General features: G+C 41.8%; 1 protein-coding gene across 4 annotated transcripts in view; it reads left to right on the forward strand.

Moving 5' to 3' along the window:
- The window catches only part of LAMA3 (laminin subunit alpha 3), a 111,856-nt gene continuing 98,132 nt past the window's right edge, over positions 2,950–16,673 (forward strand). For 2 of the 4 annotated variants that reach the window (XM_021387339.1, XM_021387340.1), the window contains exons 1-2: positions 2,950–3,921; positions 8,844–8,996. In XM_021387339.1, coding sequence (XP_021243014.1) covers positions 3,334–3,921; positions 8,844–8,996 — 741 coding nt within the window. In that variant the 5' untranslated portion in view covers positions 2,950–3,333. The remainder of the gene's footprint in view (positions 3,922–8,843; positions 8,997–16,673) is intronic. The other 2 variants (XM_021387342.1, XM_021387341.1) reach the window with 2 other exon arrangements.

The following is a 16,673-nucleotide window of genomic DNA, read 5'->3' on the forward strand; positions in this document are numbered from 1 at the left end:
TCATTAATTATTGATATTGACCATCTTAACAGGATAAAGTTCTGTGCTGGATAGGGTGAGCTCAAATAAGCTACTGAGTGCTTTTCTTTGAGTTTCTGCCAGTTTTGGATTTGGCTTAAAACATATATTTAAAATAAAGAACAAAAAGAATTAAAAAAAAAAAAGAAAAATAGGTATGGGGTTCATGTGTTAAGATTTACATTTAAGAAGTTTTTCCCTCCTCTATACTTTCACTAGGTACCAGTCCTTACTCTGCCCTTCCTTTCTGTGGTCCTAAACAATCTGGGAGAAGAACTCATTGAGAGCAGTTCTGCCGAGAAGGACTTAGGGATCCAGGTAGATGAAAAAATTTATATGAGCCAGCATATAAGTGTGCACTTGCATCCCAGAAGGCCAACAGTATCCCAGGCTGCATCAAAAGAGGAGGGGCCAGCAGGGAGAGGGAAAGGAGTGTCCCCCTCTACTCTGCCCTTGTAAGGCCCCATCTGGAGTACTGTGTCCAGGCCTGGGATCCGCAGCACAGGAAAGGTGTGGAGTTGTTGGAGCAGGTCCAGAGGAGGGCCATGAAGATGATCAAAGGGCTGGAGCTCCCTTCCTACAGGCTAAGGGAGCTATGCTTGTTCTGTCTGGTGAAGAGAAGGCTCCAGGGAGACTTCAATTACTGAAAAGGAGATTATAAACAGGGGGGAAATCAACTTTTTACATTGTCTAATAGAGATAGGACAAGGGGAAATACTTTAAAGAAGGGGAGATTTACATTAGATGTCTGGGAAATTTTTCACTGAGAGGGTGGTGAGGTGCCGGAATAGGTTGCCCAGAGATGCTGTGGTGCCCCATCCCTGGAGGTGCTCAAGGCCAGGTTGGATGGGGCCCTGGGCAGCTGAGCTGGTGGGGGCAGCCCTGCCCATGGCAGGGGATTGGAACTGGGTGGGCTTTGAGGTCCCTTCCAACCCAAATCATTCTATGGTTCTATAGCCATGCAGAAGTTATGCTAGACTCACAGCTGCACATGGCCATACTTCAGTCTGCACTATACTGTCAGAACAGGAGAACCAGTTTTCACTTTTAACTCTGCTATGGACAGGACATTCTGTCATTATCCTCTCTATGCATAAAACCACACTTCTGCTCCTAGTTGCTTCTTTGCATGTTCTGTCTTGATGTAAGCTCGGTGTCTCTGGTTAGAATTTTTGGTCACCGACTTCTTGTAGAAACCAGGTTATTCAGTACCCATGCTGTGAATACCGCTATAAAGACTTTTTCCGCAACGGTTTTGAGCCAAAAGCAAAACTTGCCAAAACATTTTTCCTAAAGTCTGCCTAGATCTTTAGGTACACTTAGAGATTTTTCAACAAAACCTAAAAGGTGGCATTTTACACAGGTGCCTGAATGAGGTTGGAGGTCATTTTGTACAACATGACACCATGCAGAAGGATATAAAGCTGCGGGCATTTGTGTAGGTCTTGGCCTTTGCTCAGGAGGTACTGCATGTTTTGGTGAGGGTGAGACTTTGTGGCGTTGGAGTTGTTCTGTTGGTGCTGTGCAAGTAGTTGCGTTGTGGCTCTCTATACTGTTATTGTTGCATTTTTTGTTTCCATTTTCCTTGTCTGTCTTGGTAAATAGTTTTGTGCTCAACTCATGAGTTCTATTTTATTTCCTATTCTCTCTCTCATCCTACTTGGGGAGGCGGGTGTGAGTGAACAGCTGTGTGGTGCTGAGCTGCTGCTGGGTTAAACTACAAAATAAGCCTAGTTTTCTTAAAGTTAATGCTCCCCAGTAAGTTATCTGCTACTTTCTGTTTAAGAAAGGGCCTTTCTTGTGAGCCTTTGTGGCGTGCAACGTAGCAAGCAGCTTAGAGAATCTTTTCTTTGAGGCGAGAGTGTGAAGGATGTCCTGCATTCCTTAACCTGAATCACCCACAAAGTATACCAGGAAAAGTTGTAAGGCATTCTTCTACACATTCTTTTACACAAGTGTAAACTAATTTCCTCAAATGTTGCACAAAACCAAAAGTTCTATTCCGAATGGTGAGGAGAAAATATTTGATGGTTTGTTAGTTACATACAGAAGCAACATCTTTCAAAGACTTCTAGCTAAACGGCCAGACTGGAGATTATCTGGCTACTCAGTTTGATGATTTTGTAATCTGCATAATTATAATCTTTACCAGTTCCTCTTAATGTTGTACTTCATAGTGTTTTTTTCCTTAAAGTACCCAAATTGTTACTTTCTACCACGAACATGCTCTTATCAGCTTCTATTCAATTTTATTTAATTCCTCTAAGATAAAGAGAACACGGATACTCACCAAGTTAATGGATAGAAGGCCACACTTGCTCTGCACTTAAAGGCCAGTTACATCAGATACTTTCAGATCTCCATTTTTAAAATCTGATTTACTACAAATACCTTACTGTTTAACAGATTTTTACAAGATCAGTGCAAATCCAATCTGATAATCTAGCATCTTACTTAATGAACATTTAAAGATGTTATTGCTTAACTGTACTTACAGTTCTCTGTGCTTTAACAGAGGGTTGGACTTGATGATCCCCAGAGGTCCCTTCCAACCCCTGGCATTCTGTGATTCTTACAGTTGTTATTAAGTACAAAGTATCATGGGAAGTTACATGGCAAACATGTGCATTAAGATAGTTTCATTTCCACAAGGTCACAGTTGGAAAAGGAGAATATTTTTAAGTTGCTCTAGAAATCGAAAGCAATTATGGATATAATACCCAAATCTGATATATTTACATTGGCAGTATGCAAAATTTATGGAAGCCAGCTTTTCCTATGGAGGACAGAAAAATGTCTTCCCACAGGTGTTTCTGTGGTGTGCAAAAGCCATAGTGACACAGGGCCAGAGGTGGTGATATTTGCTTGCAGATAAAATCGATAGATCTCCTTTGCAAGTGCTGTGTGGCATCTAGCATAGCCTTCATGAGTTATGAAATCCTTTGCTACTCACATGAATCACTATTAAAATATTAGAGGTATGTGTCTTTGTGTCTGAATCCTTATGAATTTCATTAAGAAAGCTGAGCAGTGGATGTGTGATAGTGCATGGGGGAGGGAATGTGAACGAGTATGAAAGAGGATAGCAATGTGAAGATGATAGGAATGGCTTGGCTTTTAGCCCCCTTCTCCTTTCTCGACCTTCTTTGTTTTCTAAAACCTGTGCCAGATAGCTTAAATGAGATGGCAGGGTGCCTTCCCGAGGGCCTGCAGACAGCAGCAGGGCACACTTTGAGTGGAACTGTAGGAGAAAGCCTGGAAAACCTTAATTTTATGTGAGACAGGTCATGGCTCGTGAGGGTGGGATGCTCGGAGATGTCTCCGCGGCCTGTCAGCGATACGTTTCCAGAGGAGGAGGAGGATCACCTGAGCATGGCTGCGAGGCCCCATGGCTGGGACAACCCCACCGGCACAGAGACCCTTTCCCTCACCCTGGTAGCCACAGCCGGGCCGAGCCCTCGCCTCCTACCGCGGAGCTCCGCGCTCCCCGGGGCCGCCTCGCCTCAGCGGGGGTGTGTTCGCGCCTCTCCCCGCCCCGCACACCGCAGCCGGGCAGCCCCCGGCCTCCGCCCGTCGCAGCTATACGGCCGCCCCGGGGGAGGCGAGGGCAGAACCCGGTACAGGATGGCTGCGGCGTGGGGCAGCTCTGCCCACGGTGCCCCAGCGCCGGGCTGCCGGCTTCTGTGGGCTCTGCTTCCGCCGCTGTTCGCCCTGTGCCCCGCGCAGACGGAGCCTCCCGACTCCCTCGGACTCAGCCTCCACCCGCCGTACTTCAACCTGGCCGAATCGGCTGGCATCTCGGCGACGGCTACCTGCGGGGAGGAGGCAGGCGGCGGGCGGACGGACCTGTACTGCAAGCTGGTGGGGGGGCCGGCCGCAGCCCCGCTGGGGAGAGCTATCCAGGTAACGGGTGGGGTCGGCGGGCCGGCTCCCATCTCAGGGGTGAGGGCGGGTTGCACCCGCAGAGGGACAGAACTCCTTCCGAGGAGTTAATGGTGATATATTTTTTCCTGTGGTAACGCTCCTTGCACGGGCATGCCTGTGGGAGGGCAGGCAGCGAGCAGCAGGTCAGCTCTGTGACGGGCTGGGGTGATGTTTTATATCGGCTCTGTCAGAGCTCTGCTAACGAGGGCTTTCCTCAGCCTCAGCCCTCCCAGACCTCTTCTGTTCGTACCTTGTGTCTGCGGAGTGCCCTCTGTCACAAAAAACTCTGAGTGCTTTGAGATGCTTCCAGGCTGAGGAACGCAGTTTTCCTATTAGCAAAGCTGTGCTGCAGGTAGTAGATACTTCAGCTGAGGTTGCAACGTTGAGGAAACTACTTGGTCTGCTGTTTGTGATGTGATTATTTTTGTAAGAGTTCCCTTTATATTCTCACATCCCATTGGAAATGAAGGTTTGCTGTGTGCAGGAAGAGAGTGGAAGGATGGGAGATGTTCTTCTTAAATGTTTGCATTGCAGGCTCTGGGTTAGAGGGCAGTTATGGGTCAGGGCTGATTCCATTCCCTGGAGGACTGCTGGTGCTCAGCCCTGGCACAAGGGAGGGAGCCTGCTGTGCCTCCTGCAGCCTTCGTGTAAATGTGCATGCAGCTGCATTGATCTCCAGTTTTAACAGAGCTCCATTGAGGTACAGCACGTGAATACTTCTGTAGTTGTTGTGGTTCGAGAAAACTTGGAAAATTCCTTCCAAAGGCCAGGGAAATCCAGACATGGAAAATGTGATAGCAGCACAATGTGCATATTATCAGTCTCCTCCACCTCTCAAGTTCAAAAGCACTGTAAATATGAGAGTCTTGTTGTGTTTTCTTTTTTATTGGTGGAAAATTGGACAGAAGTATATTAAAGTGTTACAGAAGCTGAGCCTATGTTGAAGGATTTATATGAGCATGAGCATTCATGTGTTGTTTCTTAAGAGACTGGGGGGGGGTCAGGCAGCTTTTACATGTGGTGGCAGAGATGGGTCTAGCAGCTGCTGTGACAGTCCCAGACTGAAGCTGTGCTGTGCACTTGAGTCACTCACATCTGGAGTCTGTCCGAAGATGGATAGTGGCTGCTGTGCTATGAGCAGGGAAATCAGAAAGGTGAGGAAGGTGATCTTCCTCTCTACAAAGGGAGCAGACAGCTCTGTGGTGGTGCTAACACAAGCAATTAAAGTAAGGCAGAAAGAGCAGCTCAGCCTCACTTCTGCTGCTTCTCATGGAGTTATAGAATGGTTTAGGTTGGAAGGGACCTCAAAACCCACCCAGTCCCACCCCGTGCCATGGGCAGGGCTGCCGCCCACCAGCTCAGCTGCCCAGGGCCCCATCCAACCTGGCCCTGAGCGCCTCCAGGGATGGGGCACCCATAGCTTCTCTGGGAAACCTGTTCCAGTGCCTCCCCATCCTCCGGGTGAAAAATGTATGCCTAAGATCTAACTAAAGTCTCCCCTTTTTTAGTTTAAAGCCATTCCCCCCTCATCCTATCACTATCAGACCATGTAAAATGTTGATCCCTCACCTGCTTATAAGTTCCTTTGAAGTACTTGCATTGACCTCTTCATCTTGTCTTTTGGTTCTTTATATGCTCTTAATGTGATTTATTGTGTTCCTTAGTGAGGCTCATCGTCCGCAGCAAATCCTGAAAGAGCATTAGGAGGCTGTTGGAAACCCTTCAGGTGTGCAGTTCCTTCATGTGCAGCTTAGTTCAGCCACCAGGTGTAGTCGGAGGCTCATGAGGCAGTGCTGGATGTACACTGAGGAAAGCAGTGTGTTTCTCTCATTTAGCATGTTGGCAAGAGGGACAATAGCTTAATAAGAGCAGTGTTGAGTGAACAAATGTGCTGCAATGCAGAATATTTCAGGAGCTCTGGCAGGTAAATGGCATGCCTGGCTTTGCCTGTGGATCTGTCCACAGTGGTGTGCGGGTTTGAGTTCAAGTTAGTTGCATACCTGTCCTGCCGTGCCAGTGGGCTCATTTCTCCTAGGTCTTAATTTGTGAACAAATCCTTCATCATTGTAGCTTTCTATAATACACAGACAATACATTTTCATCATTTTCTGCATTGCAGCAAACTGCTTTATGCAGTTTCATTTCTCTCCTCCATGCAGGAGAACTGAGGAGACGGAGGTAACAGGGTCACCAGCGGATGCACACCTGCCTGGCTGGTGAATTGCAGCCAAATTCAAGCAGTGGCTGGGTGCCCAGGCTCCTGGATCGAGACACGTCCTGTGGCAGGCAGGCTGGGGGAGCGTGCCTGCAGGTACTGCCAGCGGGGAGTGGGGAAGGCTGCTCAGCCAAATCGTTTATTCTTTCATTTTTTTCTTTTTTTCTGTCTTGCTGGCAGGTTTGCTGGAATGTACTTGAAATAACTGAAACTCTGGTTGTTGCAATGAAATGCTTTGAATTATGTTTCCAAAAAGAAAAAAATAGTATCTTGAGTTCAGATCAAGTGTTCTGGTATACTGAAATACAGAGTAGATGTATGTAAATGTAACACTTGCATTGAATGCTCCTTATTGTTTTCTTTTCATTCAGCTTTTCTTGAGGCAGTGGCTAGATTAAGACTGAAACTGCCATGGCAGTCACTGTTTCCTGTGTATTTCCAGCCAGATCACTATGAATGTGAAGTAAAGCTGATGTTTCACGTGCACCTACAAAACTGTTAAGGGAACTCTTGTGGTATTGTAATATCAATGTCAGAACTCCAAGTATGGAAGATTTGTCAGGAAATCTGAATGATAAAGATGCTCTGATGTGGTGGCAACTGCTGTTTTGGTGTGTGGATTCATTTCTCAGTGTATTGCTTTTGCAGATCGTGACATAGTGTTCTCTGGCCTCTCTGCAGAAGCTGGCAATGTTACTTGTAGCTAGCACAGCCTATGTGGTGTCAACTATGTCAGAATCCCATAGTGTCCTGGCATACTGTAGTTGTTTGTACAAAAATCATCCAAATCTTCTCTAACTGTTAGAGGAGAAATGTGTTACAACTTGATTCCCATAGTCAGCCAACCTATGCGCATATGGATTTAGTATATTTTCAAATAACGCTTTTGAATTCATAGAATCATGGAAAAGCTTGGATTGGAAGGGACCTTAAAGCCTACCCAGTCCTACCTCAGCCGTGGGCAGGGCTGCCGCCCACCAGCTCAGCTGCCCAGGGCCCCATCCAACCTGGCCCTGAGCGCCTCCAGGGATGGGGCACCACAGCTTCTCCGGGCAGCTGTGCCAGCACCTCACTGCCCTCTGAGTAAAGAATTTCCTCCTAACATCTAACCTAAATCTCCCCTCTTTTAGTTTAAAGCCATTCCCCCTTGTCCTATCACTATTAGACTGTGTTAAAATTTGATTTTCCTCCTGTTTATAAGCTCCCTTCAACTACTGTAAAGAATTCTCAAGACTTAAGGAGTCAGATCAACTAATCAACTAATAGCGATTGTGTCTTCTGGCACCACCGTCATGTTCTGAGCTTGCCAGAAGAGCAGGTTTAGGACAGAACCACTGCTCTTATTCCTGTTTTAGAAGTGGACAAGTGTGACCTCTCTTGTTAATTTGCACTGGTTAGTATGACAGTGGCAAACAAAATAATGACAGTTGTATGGAATTGTGTTACTATTTACAAGGCAGGTATATTTAAGGCCAGACAACAAGGGCTGTGGAAAGAACAAAAAGATGCACACCTTGTTGTTAAAAATTTGCTTAATTAGGGAAGGAAAAGGTTTGAATGTGACATACTACCTTATTTAAAACACAAATCCAATACAGTGTCAGCACGTCACAGACTGAATGGATTAAGCAACTGCCTGGCTGAAGTAAATTAAGGGTATTGTACCATTTAATGAAAATGGCATTTTTCTATTGGAGTTCTACAAAGATCCGTGCCTGGCACAGTTTCTCTTACATCAATTATCTACACCCAGCGACTGGAATAAGATGTGAATTGGACAGTGAAAAGATTCCTTAATAACTAATTTCAGTTCTTCAGCACTAATCTTAGTAGACTGTACAATGCAGTTTCTTGAAGATAAAAATACTGCTATGGGACAAGCCAAGATGCCAAATTAAAATTAAGTTTCCTGAAGTTTATTCATCATTATTGTATGGAACAGTATAAAGAGCTTTAGAAACTCCCAAAAAGAGATTATCGGGGCATATCCGGAGTGTGGCTTTAATTGTGGATTAAAAATTGTGCAGTAACTTTGGCAAATTAAGATACAATGGGATTCTTTCATCGTCCTTAACTGGAACGCTCTGTATAATCTGTAGCATTTTCCATGGATGTGTATTTCTTCAAGTTTCTGATTCAGAATGTACTATAGCATGAATAAAAAATATATATAAAAACAGCATGAAAAAAAGTCCATGTTATAAAATTGTAACAGCAAATTTACACATTCACAAGTTGTAGATGATTTTTTATGGGCTTGTTACTACTGGTCTATGTACATATGTTGATGTTTCACAGTCTTTTAGGAGAAGAGAGTGTAAATTTTTTGTTGGTCTTATCCCAGCTGTAAGAGTCTTTGTTTCATTACATTCCCGTGGATGTGCTTGCAGAAGGAATGCAGATAATTTCAGCGAAGTATCAATAAATGTATTAATACAAGAAAATATGTATTGTCATTTCCTTAAAGAGATTTCTGAAGTTTCATTCTGTGTTTCAAGGTATAAGAAGGTTTTAAATGCAAGAGAAATCATTGTACAAGAAAAAGTATACCATAAACATAGAGAAGCAAGATTTAACTCAGTTTTTTAGCCAGAGCTCTAATTCGGAATCTCAGTGAACAACAGCACACATCTGCAGCGTGTACGATTTCAACTGAGACCATCTCTTTTAATTTTCTGCGTTTCAGGGACAGTTTTGTGATTACTGTAATGCTGGTGATCCCAGTAAAGCTCACCCTATCACTAACGCCATTGATGGAACGGAGCGCTGGTGGCAAAGTCCTCCTCTTTCTAAGGGCTTAAAGTACAATGAAGTCAATGTCACTTTAGATCTGGGGCAGGTGAGTGCGTGAGCTGTTGTTTAAGGTATGATCATTTCTTGCACCTATATAAAAGCTCTGCAGTTGGGAGGGATGTTTGAACAAATGAATTTAACTTCCAGTACCACACCTTTTTGTCTGGTTTATGATCTGATTTTTTTTAACCAATTTAACTTTATTAGAGTAGTTATCTTCCTTAGGAATCCTAATGAGGTAGATTCTTGACACAAGTATCACCCTGATTCAGTGACGCTATGCTGTCTTGTGCAGACATTGAAACTTGTTAATCTGAGGGGATTGGCCAGGTGAAACTGGGGCTCTGCCTTCTGCAAATTCTCCCTTTTCATGAGTCTGTAGAGAGAGATTTCACAACCCTTTGCATATACACAATTTGAGAATAATGTTTAGAGTCTGCTTTTGTCTAAGGGATCCTTCTGGTTCCTCCAGGAAGACCTTCAAGGTAGGCAGAAAAATACTGATAACATGGCCTAAAAAGGGGGAGACAACTAAAACAGTGTAATAGGAATTAGTATGATGACAGTAACATGAACACCTGTATTTCTTCTGCATGTGATAGGCAAATAGCTAACAGCAAAGCCTCTGTAGCTGTAAATGTAGCTTTTAAGCCATAGGGCTGGATTCTCAGCTGCCCTAATTGGGCACTGATCCAAGGAAATTAGTTATGCTCTGCAATTTTACACCAGCTGAAAATATGTGGCTATAAATATATATTGGGGGCTATAATATATATGTTTCTCTATATAATTTATTTTTGGACAGTAGTAACTATTTACTGACACTGGTGATATATAGGACAGGGTTATTTTTTTAATTGGCTTTCAATTTAGTTAACAGCAAGAGGAGAAATAACAAAGGAAGAAAAGTTCTCTGTGAGGCCTTGCTGCTGCTTTGTTGGGGATTCAGGTGCAAATCGTTTTACCTCCTCTAGTACACAGTGTTTTAATGCTCCTATGCCTTGCATGACTGGAATGGCTCCCATTTTGAGGATACCTTCATTCTGTAGTGTTTTTTAATCCAATATACCAGCAGTGCAGGAATGCTAGATAACTTGATATAGAAATGAGGATTTTCAGTAGTTAGACTAAACTCCTGTGATTGTTGATTTTTGTATTTTTATAAATTAAATGAATAACGTTTGCTTTTTTTCCAACTGTACCAAGGAAAAAAAGGGAGAGTTATGTGTAAACTGATTAATTTTTATGCCACAGTATCCACACTAGCCTAGTGCACCTTGATCTTATCTCTCTGAGTCAAACTGCTCTTTCTGGTAAAATACACTGTTGAGGGGTGTTGCATCCCCTGATACTTCGTGCTCCCAGGAAGTGAGTTGCTTGGTCATTGTCCCCTAGCGAATTGTAGAGAAGCGTGTTTTTCAGCAGGGACACTGAATGCATAGCAGGGTGCTACAAATAGGCATAGATGGACAATTATCTCACAGTAAAGCAGATCTTTCCTTTTTAGCTGCTTGCGCCCATTGTGGTCTTTGCAAAACATAAATTAGGTTGCAGACTAGAATCTGTAAATTGCTTTGCTGTGTAGTCCAGCATATTTGCAACCAGCACTTGAATGTCATCATCAGAACCTTATGTAGTACCTATGAAACTGTTCTAAACTGATCCAAACCACTGTTCCCACTGAGCATTTGTTAGCTTGTTTGGAGGAGCTACTGACAGTCATTTAATCTTTTATGGGTTGAGTAAACTGAGAAATTGCTTTCCTTCAGAGTAAGGATGTTGACTGAGTGCCTTCTTCTTGCGGGACTCCTTGGAGACCAACTATGTGCTGAAATTCTAGTAGTTATTAAAGGATTTCTCAGCAGGAAAGAGTGTGTTTCTCTTTACTCTTGTACCTCTTGGAATGGTCACTCCAAACTCCCTCATGAGGAAACGAGGGAAACAGAAGACAAAGGTCACAATGATTTCAAGTTTTGTGATCAGGAAGGGGTAATTTTATTTGGTGGGTGGATGAGGATTTAGTAGGGCTCATATGGTTTTCTGTTTTTTGCTTCACGGACGTTTTCATATCTGTGTTCAGTCACTTAAACCCTAATCTTAGAATCTGTTTGAACTTGAGTTTTACTTTTGACATTTTGCTTAGTATTCTCTCCCATCCCAAGTTCATACTGTAGTGCACCTAACTAGTAATAAGGAAGAAGAGTAAATACTGTGACAGAATAAGTCTACTCAAGCGAACAGGTAAATACTGAGACCTCAACTCATCTTATTTCAGATTCCTAAAAATTAAGAGCTTACTCTTGTTAATCTTGCAGACTTTCTATGCAGTTTACAGTGACAGGCAGTTACTTTTAGAATGCAATTTTCCTTTTTATTTAAGGAAAAAATAATATGCTTAAAATTAAATGCATGCCTAAATGTCTTGCAGAACAACATGCTGTGATACTAGAAAGCTATCAGAAATGTGGTTTCCCTCTGTTCTTTCTTTTAATGTCACCTTTTTCTGAAGACAAAATAGGGAATTACTTCTGCATGTTTATGCATGTGCAAAATATGACAGAGAGTGAGATACATATGCATGCAGAAAAGCAATGACTGTGTTGTAAGTTTGTCGTCAAATAATCACAATTAGAGGAAGCAGTGCTTAGAGCAACATCACAAGTCTTTTAATTTGCTGTGTTCCTGCCATTATGTCTTTAAGACCCAGAGTGGAGTCCCAGTGGAGCCTTTTGTTAGTATTCTGAAGAGAATATTTAATTGAATAGTTGAAAGTTTGAGAGTTTATTTAAATGGTGTTAGAACACCCACCTGCTGCCATTCCTGTTTCACAAGGACAGGGGGAGATTTTGACAGTCAAAATTCCTTCAGGATCTTAAATCTTTATGTTAGAAGAATGCTCACTTTGTTGTACGTGGTAATATGAGGAAAAAGCAACAACCTTGAAGCAAAAGCCCTGCTTTACTTCTACAATTCTAATCAATCACAGACCTTCTGAATAATAATTACAGTGTTGATCCCTGAGGCAATCTCTCAGTTTACATGCTTACTTATGCTTTGGCTGTTCCTCGCTTGTTCAAAATATTTGGATCAAATGAAGGCTCGCATATTCCTTAACTGATCCAGATCTTCCCAACATAAGGGAATATTAATCAATGACTGTGTTTATTAAAACAATTATTCTTAACTTACTAATGTTCTGACGCTATTTCTTAAAATGGATCTGAAGTTACAGTTAATTTAACCACCATTCTGTAAAATATGAAGTGTCCTTAGGCCCTCCCCAGGAGAAGCAATCAGGATGGTGTGAGATTTATCAGGCTAAGCTGCGTTGAACCATGCCTCCAGAAGTAGTCATTGCGTTCATTTTACTTTACAACTGACTATTGTATATAAAAGATGATCCTGAAACTAGACCCAGGTAACAAATGCTCCATTTATTCCTCTGTCCCAACACAAACTTCCTAAGCAGATGCTTAGGATGCTTTAAGACAGATTTAGTCACCCTAAGTAAACCCTTTCTTGCTCATATATTATGCTTTAAGAAATAGGCTATATGTTGTTTTCTTAAAGCTTTAATTAAAAGACAGTTTGAATGGCTCGTTTTTTTTGTTTTTGTTTTTTTTTTTAATGTTTGCAATAATGCTTATATTGGTGTTGAGACAATTTATTTTCAGAATATACAGGCACACATTTGAAGGATTGTTCTCCCTAGATTTCCTGATACTACCTTTCTCTGGTTTGTTTTCAGCATCCAGTTAGGAAGATCTTTGTTCCTGCTTACTGATTTCACTTACTTCCTTCAATGTCTACACTTTAGCTTCTCCCATCTCCCCTCCTATGGTCCATCTCTACATGTTACTTTGATCTGTGATGTGTTGTCTTTACCTCACTTTCAATTCAACATAGTAAAAGCAGAACTTCTGCTGATAGCCTTCAACCCTCCACACTTTCCCATGGTTCCTTCCAGTGCTGACAGTACTTCTGTGTTCTTTGTACTTTGGATTGTAGCCTTCATAAGGGGATGTTTATCTCCTGAACAACTGAGGTCTGAACTATACAAATGCTCTCCCAAATGAATAGCTTCAGTGTTCTGTGAAGGAATAGGCCATATGTAAGAAATAATTATGAGCGTTGAGTTGGTCTTTGTCCAATTCCCAATGGAAAAATGGCTGCGTGAGAAATTTCAGGATTATAACCAACAGTCGTTGATGTATTTGCCTGCAGTCTTGGCAAAAAGACCAGGGACAGATTGAACCTGGACAGTGGACTACCCTTTCATTTCCAAACGCGTTCCTTCACTCCTGTGAAATGTGGAGTAATTCTTCCTTTTGATCCTGCACATTGACTGCGATAGATAAGAGTTAGCATCTCCAGTGAGGCATGTTCACAGGCACTAACTTAGATAGCTAAATAAGAGCGTAGCTTCTTAGCATCAGTGGCTGGTTGAATGAAGAAGTGATATGAATACAGCATGCACGGTTCTAAGTGAACAACATTGGAACTCCTCTGCTTATTTCTGGCTTCTGCATTCCAGAGGGTGAGTGTAACATGTAGGGAATGGCTTCTGTGTGCTATGCAACATGAGCTTTTCCAGTCACAGTCATAGTTTCTGTGACATTAGCACTGCTGCATATACGTGTATGTCATTAAACTGTATGGAACATGTTCAGTCGATCTAATGCATCTCAGATACTATCCACATGGGCTTTTCTCTGCACCTCTACAATAGCTACATTTCCAGATGCCTGCCAAAAAGGCTGGCTTATCTCTCTCTACTTGACATTTTTGAATTACAGTTTCATCTGCAAAATCCATGGTTAGGGATTGCTAAATATTGATTGTTAGGAGTGACTAGTAATTCTCTGAGTCTACAAGAATGCCTCAAGTCCTACTGAGAGGTTACTGAATAAAGGGGGTGCTGACCTCTTTGCAACAGCAAAGTTTCAGTTGGATCAGTAATACATAGGATTTTTACTTCATTTGAAAGTATTGTTATTTTTATCATTTGGCCTTCAAGAAAAATCAATGCTTGAGACCTTAATGCTTCATTACAGTAAGAAATTTTTTGGCACGTGTGTGTCAACCCTGTGAAATCGGTGGTACTGAGGAATGTTTTGGAGCAGCTGCATGAATGATAACTACTCTTACTGTGAGGTAAGAGCAATCCTTACTTCCTTGAAGTCCCACTCCTGTAGTGGTCTACCTCTGAGAATTTCATTTTATCTACTGAATGATCATCAAATTTCTACCGCTTTCTCACTTGCTTTTGTAGTTTATGCAGCAGGGACAGTAAGATCATGTGTCTCCTATTAAAGGACATCTTTTGCAGTGGTCTGTTGGTGTAGGGACCTCACTGTCTTCTGAGTAATGTGCAATGCCAGTCACAGTAGCATCATATTAGAAGCTTACAAGAACAGTCATGTTATATTGAGGTAATTTTGGTGGTATACCTGTTAATACAGTCTGAGGAAATACCCTCCTTCGGAGAATAGCTGTTCTCCATACTTTCAACATTTGGATTATATAAAGAGGAACTGTTGTGATATCTCTTTAAAACACATTCTGAAACCTCTAGGTTGCCTCAGATAGGTAGTGTATCTGACCTCAGTTTTCTTATTTTTATTACCACACCAGAAATTTTTATTCTCCATGAACCAAAAAGGGAGAATGATCCCTTCCTACATGTGCCACACACAGGAGAATTGCACAGAACAGAGTGTGTCTTTGTTTTGTACTGGTTTACGTACAGCACTTAATGAACATTTCAATGTTTTAGTATTCTGTTTTGAGTTTATGGTGGAGGGTGGAGAAAAATATTCTATAATTGTGTGTATGCACAGCTAACTTTCTTGCAAATATATTTGCAAAAATATGTCAAAAATCAAACAAGTCTTGGGAATTCCTCTATTCAGAGAGTTGTTTAGAATTTTAAGGAGAAAATAGAGACAAGGCTTTTATGAATTTTTTATACTTTTTTTAGAATTCCCATGAGGATGCAACATGTCTTAGGGAATTTTCTATTTTGTTAACATAAATAATATGTATGTCATTAGAGATCACTAACATTGTATCATTAACAGTTGTGGTGGTGTGATTTTCAGTTTAAATGAGCTCTTTTAAGAGTCTTAAACTTACCTGCAAGGTCTTTTATGGAAATATTTCTCTTTTTGTGGTAGTTCTTAGTATGTATTATCATTTCTGCTCTCAGATGAGGAAGACATTTTGCTTATTCTACTGGTTTATTTTTTTTAATGTTATCAGTTTTATTTAAATGAATTTCCAGGAAGAAAATAACATTTCAAAGGAAAGAACATTTACAAGAATGTTTCAAATCTGAAAAAAACTTGGGCGAACAAGAAAATGTCATATCAATATGGAAAAAATTTCACTTGTAGACAATCCAGGATGTTTTTCTGTGCTGATGGTTTACAACTGGATATGGTGTGGGGAAATTTACAGGAACGCATCCTCTTTCAAGCATGTATTTTCAAAGTGAAATGCTTCTCCTACTGGAAACAGAGTGCTGTTTCTATATTTTTATTTTATTGAGATGATAAAATGATCAGAATTTTGATTAAACCATACTTCAGATTTTTTTTCCCCTTCTATTTATTTATTTTGATGCAAACACAATGAGATACCTGTACAAAGAGAACAGTTACTTTTATTGCTTTGTTACGTTTCTTAACTCTCCTAAAAACCTGTCTCCTTTCTCCTTCTGAATGAGGTCATACAAACCCAAGCAGCATTTCAAACTATGGCATGTCAGGAGAGCCTCACGTGAACTGAAAGTTCCCATGTGCATGTGTAACTTGAAGTTGCTGTACATTTTCTTCTTTTGTAGTTTGCGTGGAAGCCTGCAAAATGTGGTCCTGTGAGATAGTTCTTCAAGGTCTAGCAGAGCTAGTAGAAGAGTGTGTTCCTGATCTAACACATGCTGGACAGTACTTCAGCTTCACATGCATGGAGCAGTCATAGGCTTGAGCTAATTCCACAGCTGAATAGCAGTTATCACACAGATGTTTGAAGAACACAATGTGCTAATCCAGCAGTGTTACATGGAAGACTACTCTGTGCCATCACGTTGGGCACTGTTCTCTTTATATGTGTTTGGAAGGTTATAGTCTTGGGTAACACTGACGCGTAAGTGAGCATTTGTCATATTTCAGTTCTTCAGCAGTGAAGAAGCCCAGTGGAAATAGAATTTACTGCTACTATTTCGCTTGCACTTAGAGAAGGCATCACCAGTTATGAGATGAGACTGGCTGTATCAGCACTGTGAGTAGCATCTGAGGAAAAGAATACAATAGCTGCATGGCAGGCTGAGGCAGGTGCCACCAACTATTTTGGAGAGTAGGTAGAAGATCATTGCTGTAGTGATTTAATACATGGCTACAAATAGCAGCATACTTGAGGACGCGTCCTGCCTTTTTGTACTCCTCTTTTGTGTCCCCCTGAGCTTTCTAAATCACTTGTCTTGAAATCTGATTTGATGCGGAATGTGCTCCATCCTTGTTAGAGCATGTGAGGACGGAATTCCTAAAGATGCTAAAGCATAGGGGAAGAGAGAATACTAACGGATAAGCAGTTGCCTGCCCAGATGTGGAACAGAACTACTCTGAAATGTAACAGGTGACATATTGTGCAGTCCTACTGCAGCTTTCTTAATGTATTGGAGCACATTGCCAGTTGAGGAGGGTTGATGCACATACTTAGAGAGTAC

The sequence above is a fragment of the Numida meleagris genome, chromosome 2 (assembly GCF_002078875.1).
Source record: "Numida meleagris isolate 19003 breed g44 Domestic line chromosome 2, NumMel1.0, whole genome shotgun sequence".
Classification (NCBI taxonomy): Eukaryota; Metazoa; Chordata; class Aves; order Galliformes; family Numididae; genus Numida; species Numida meleagris.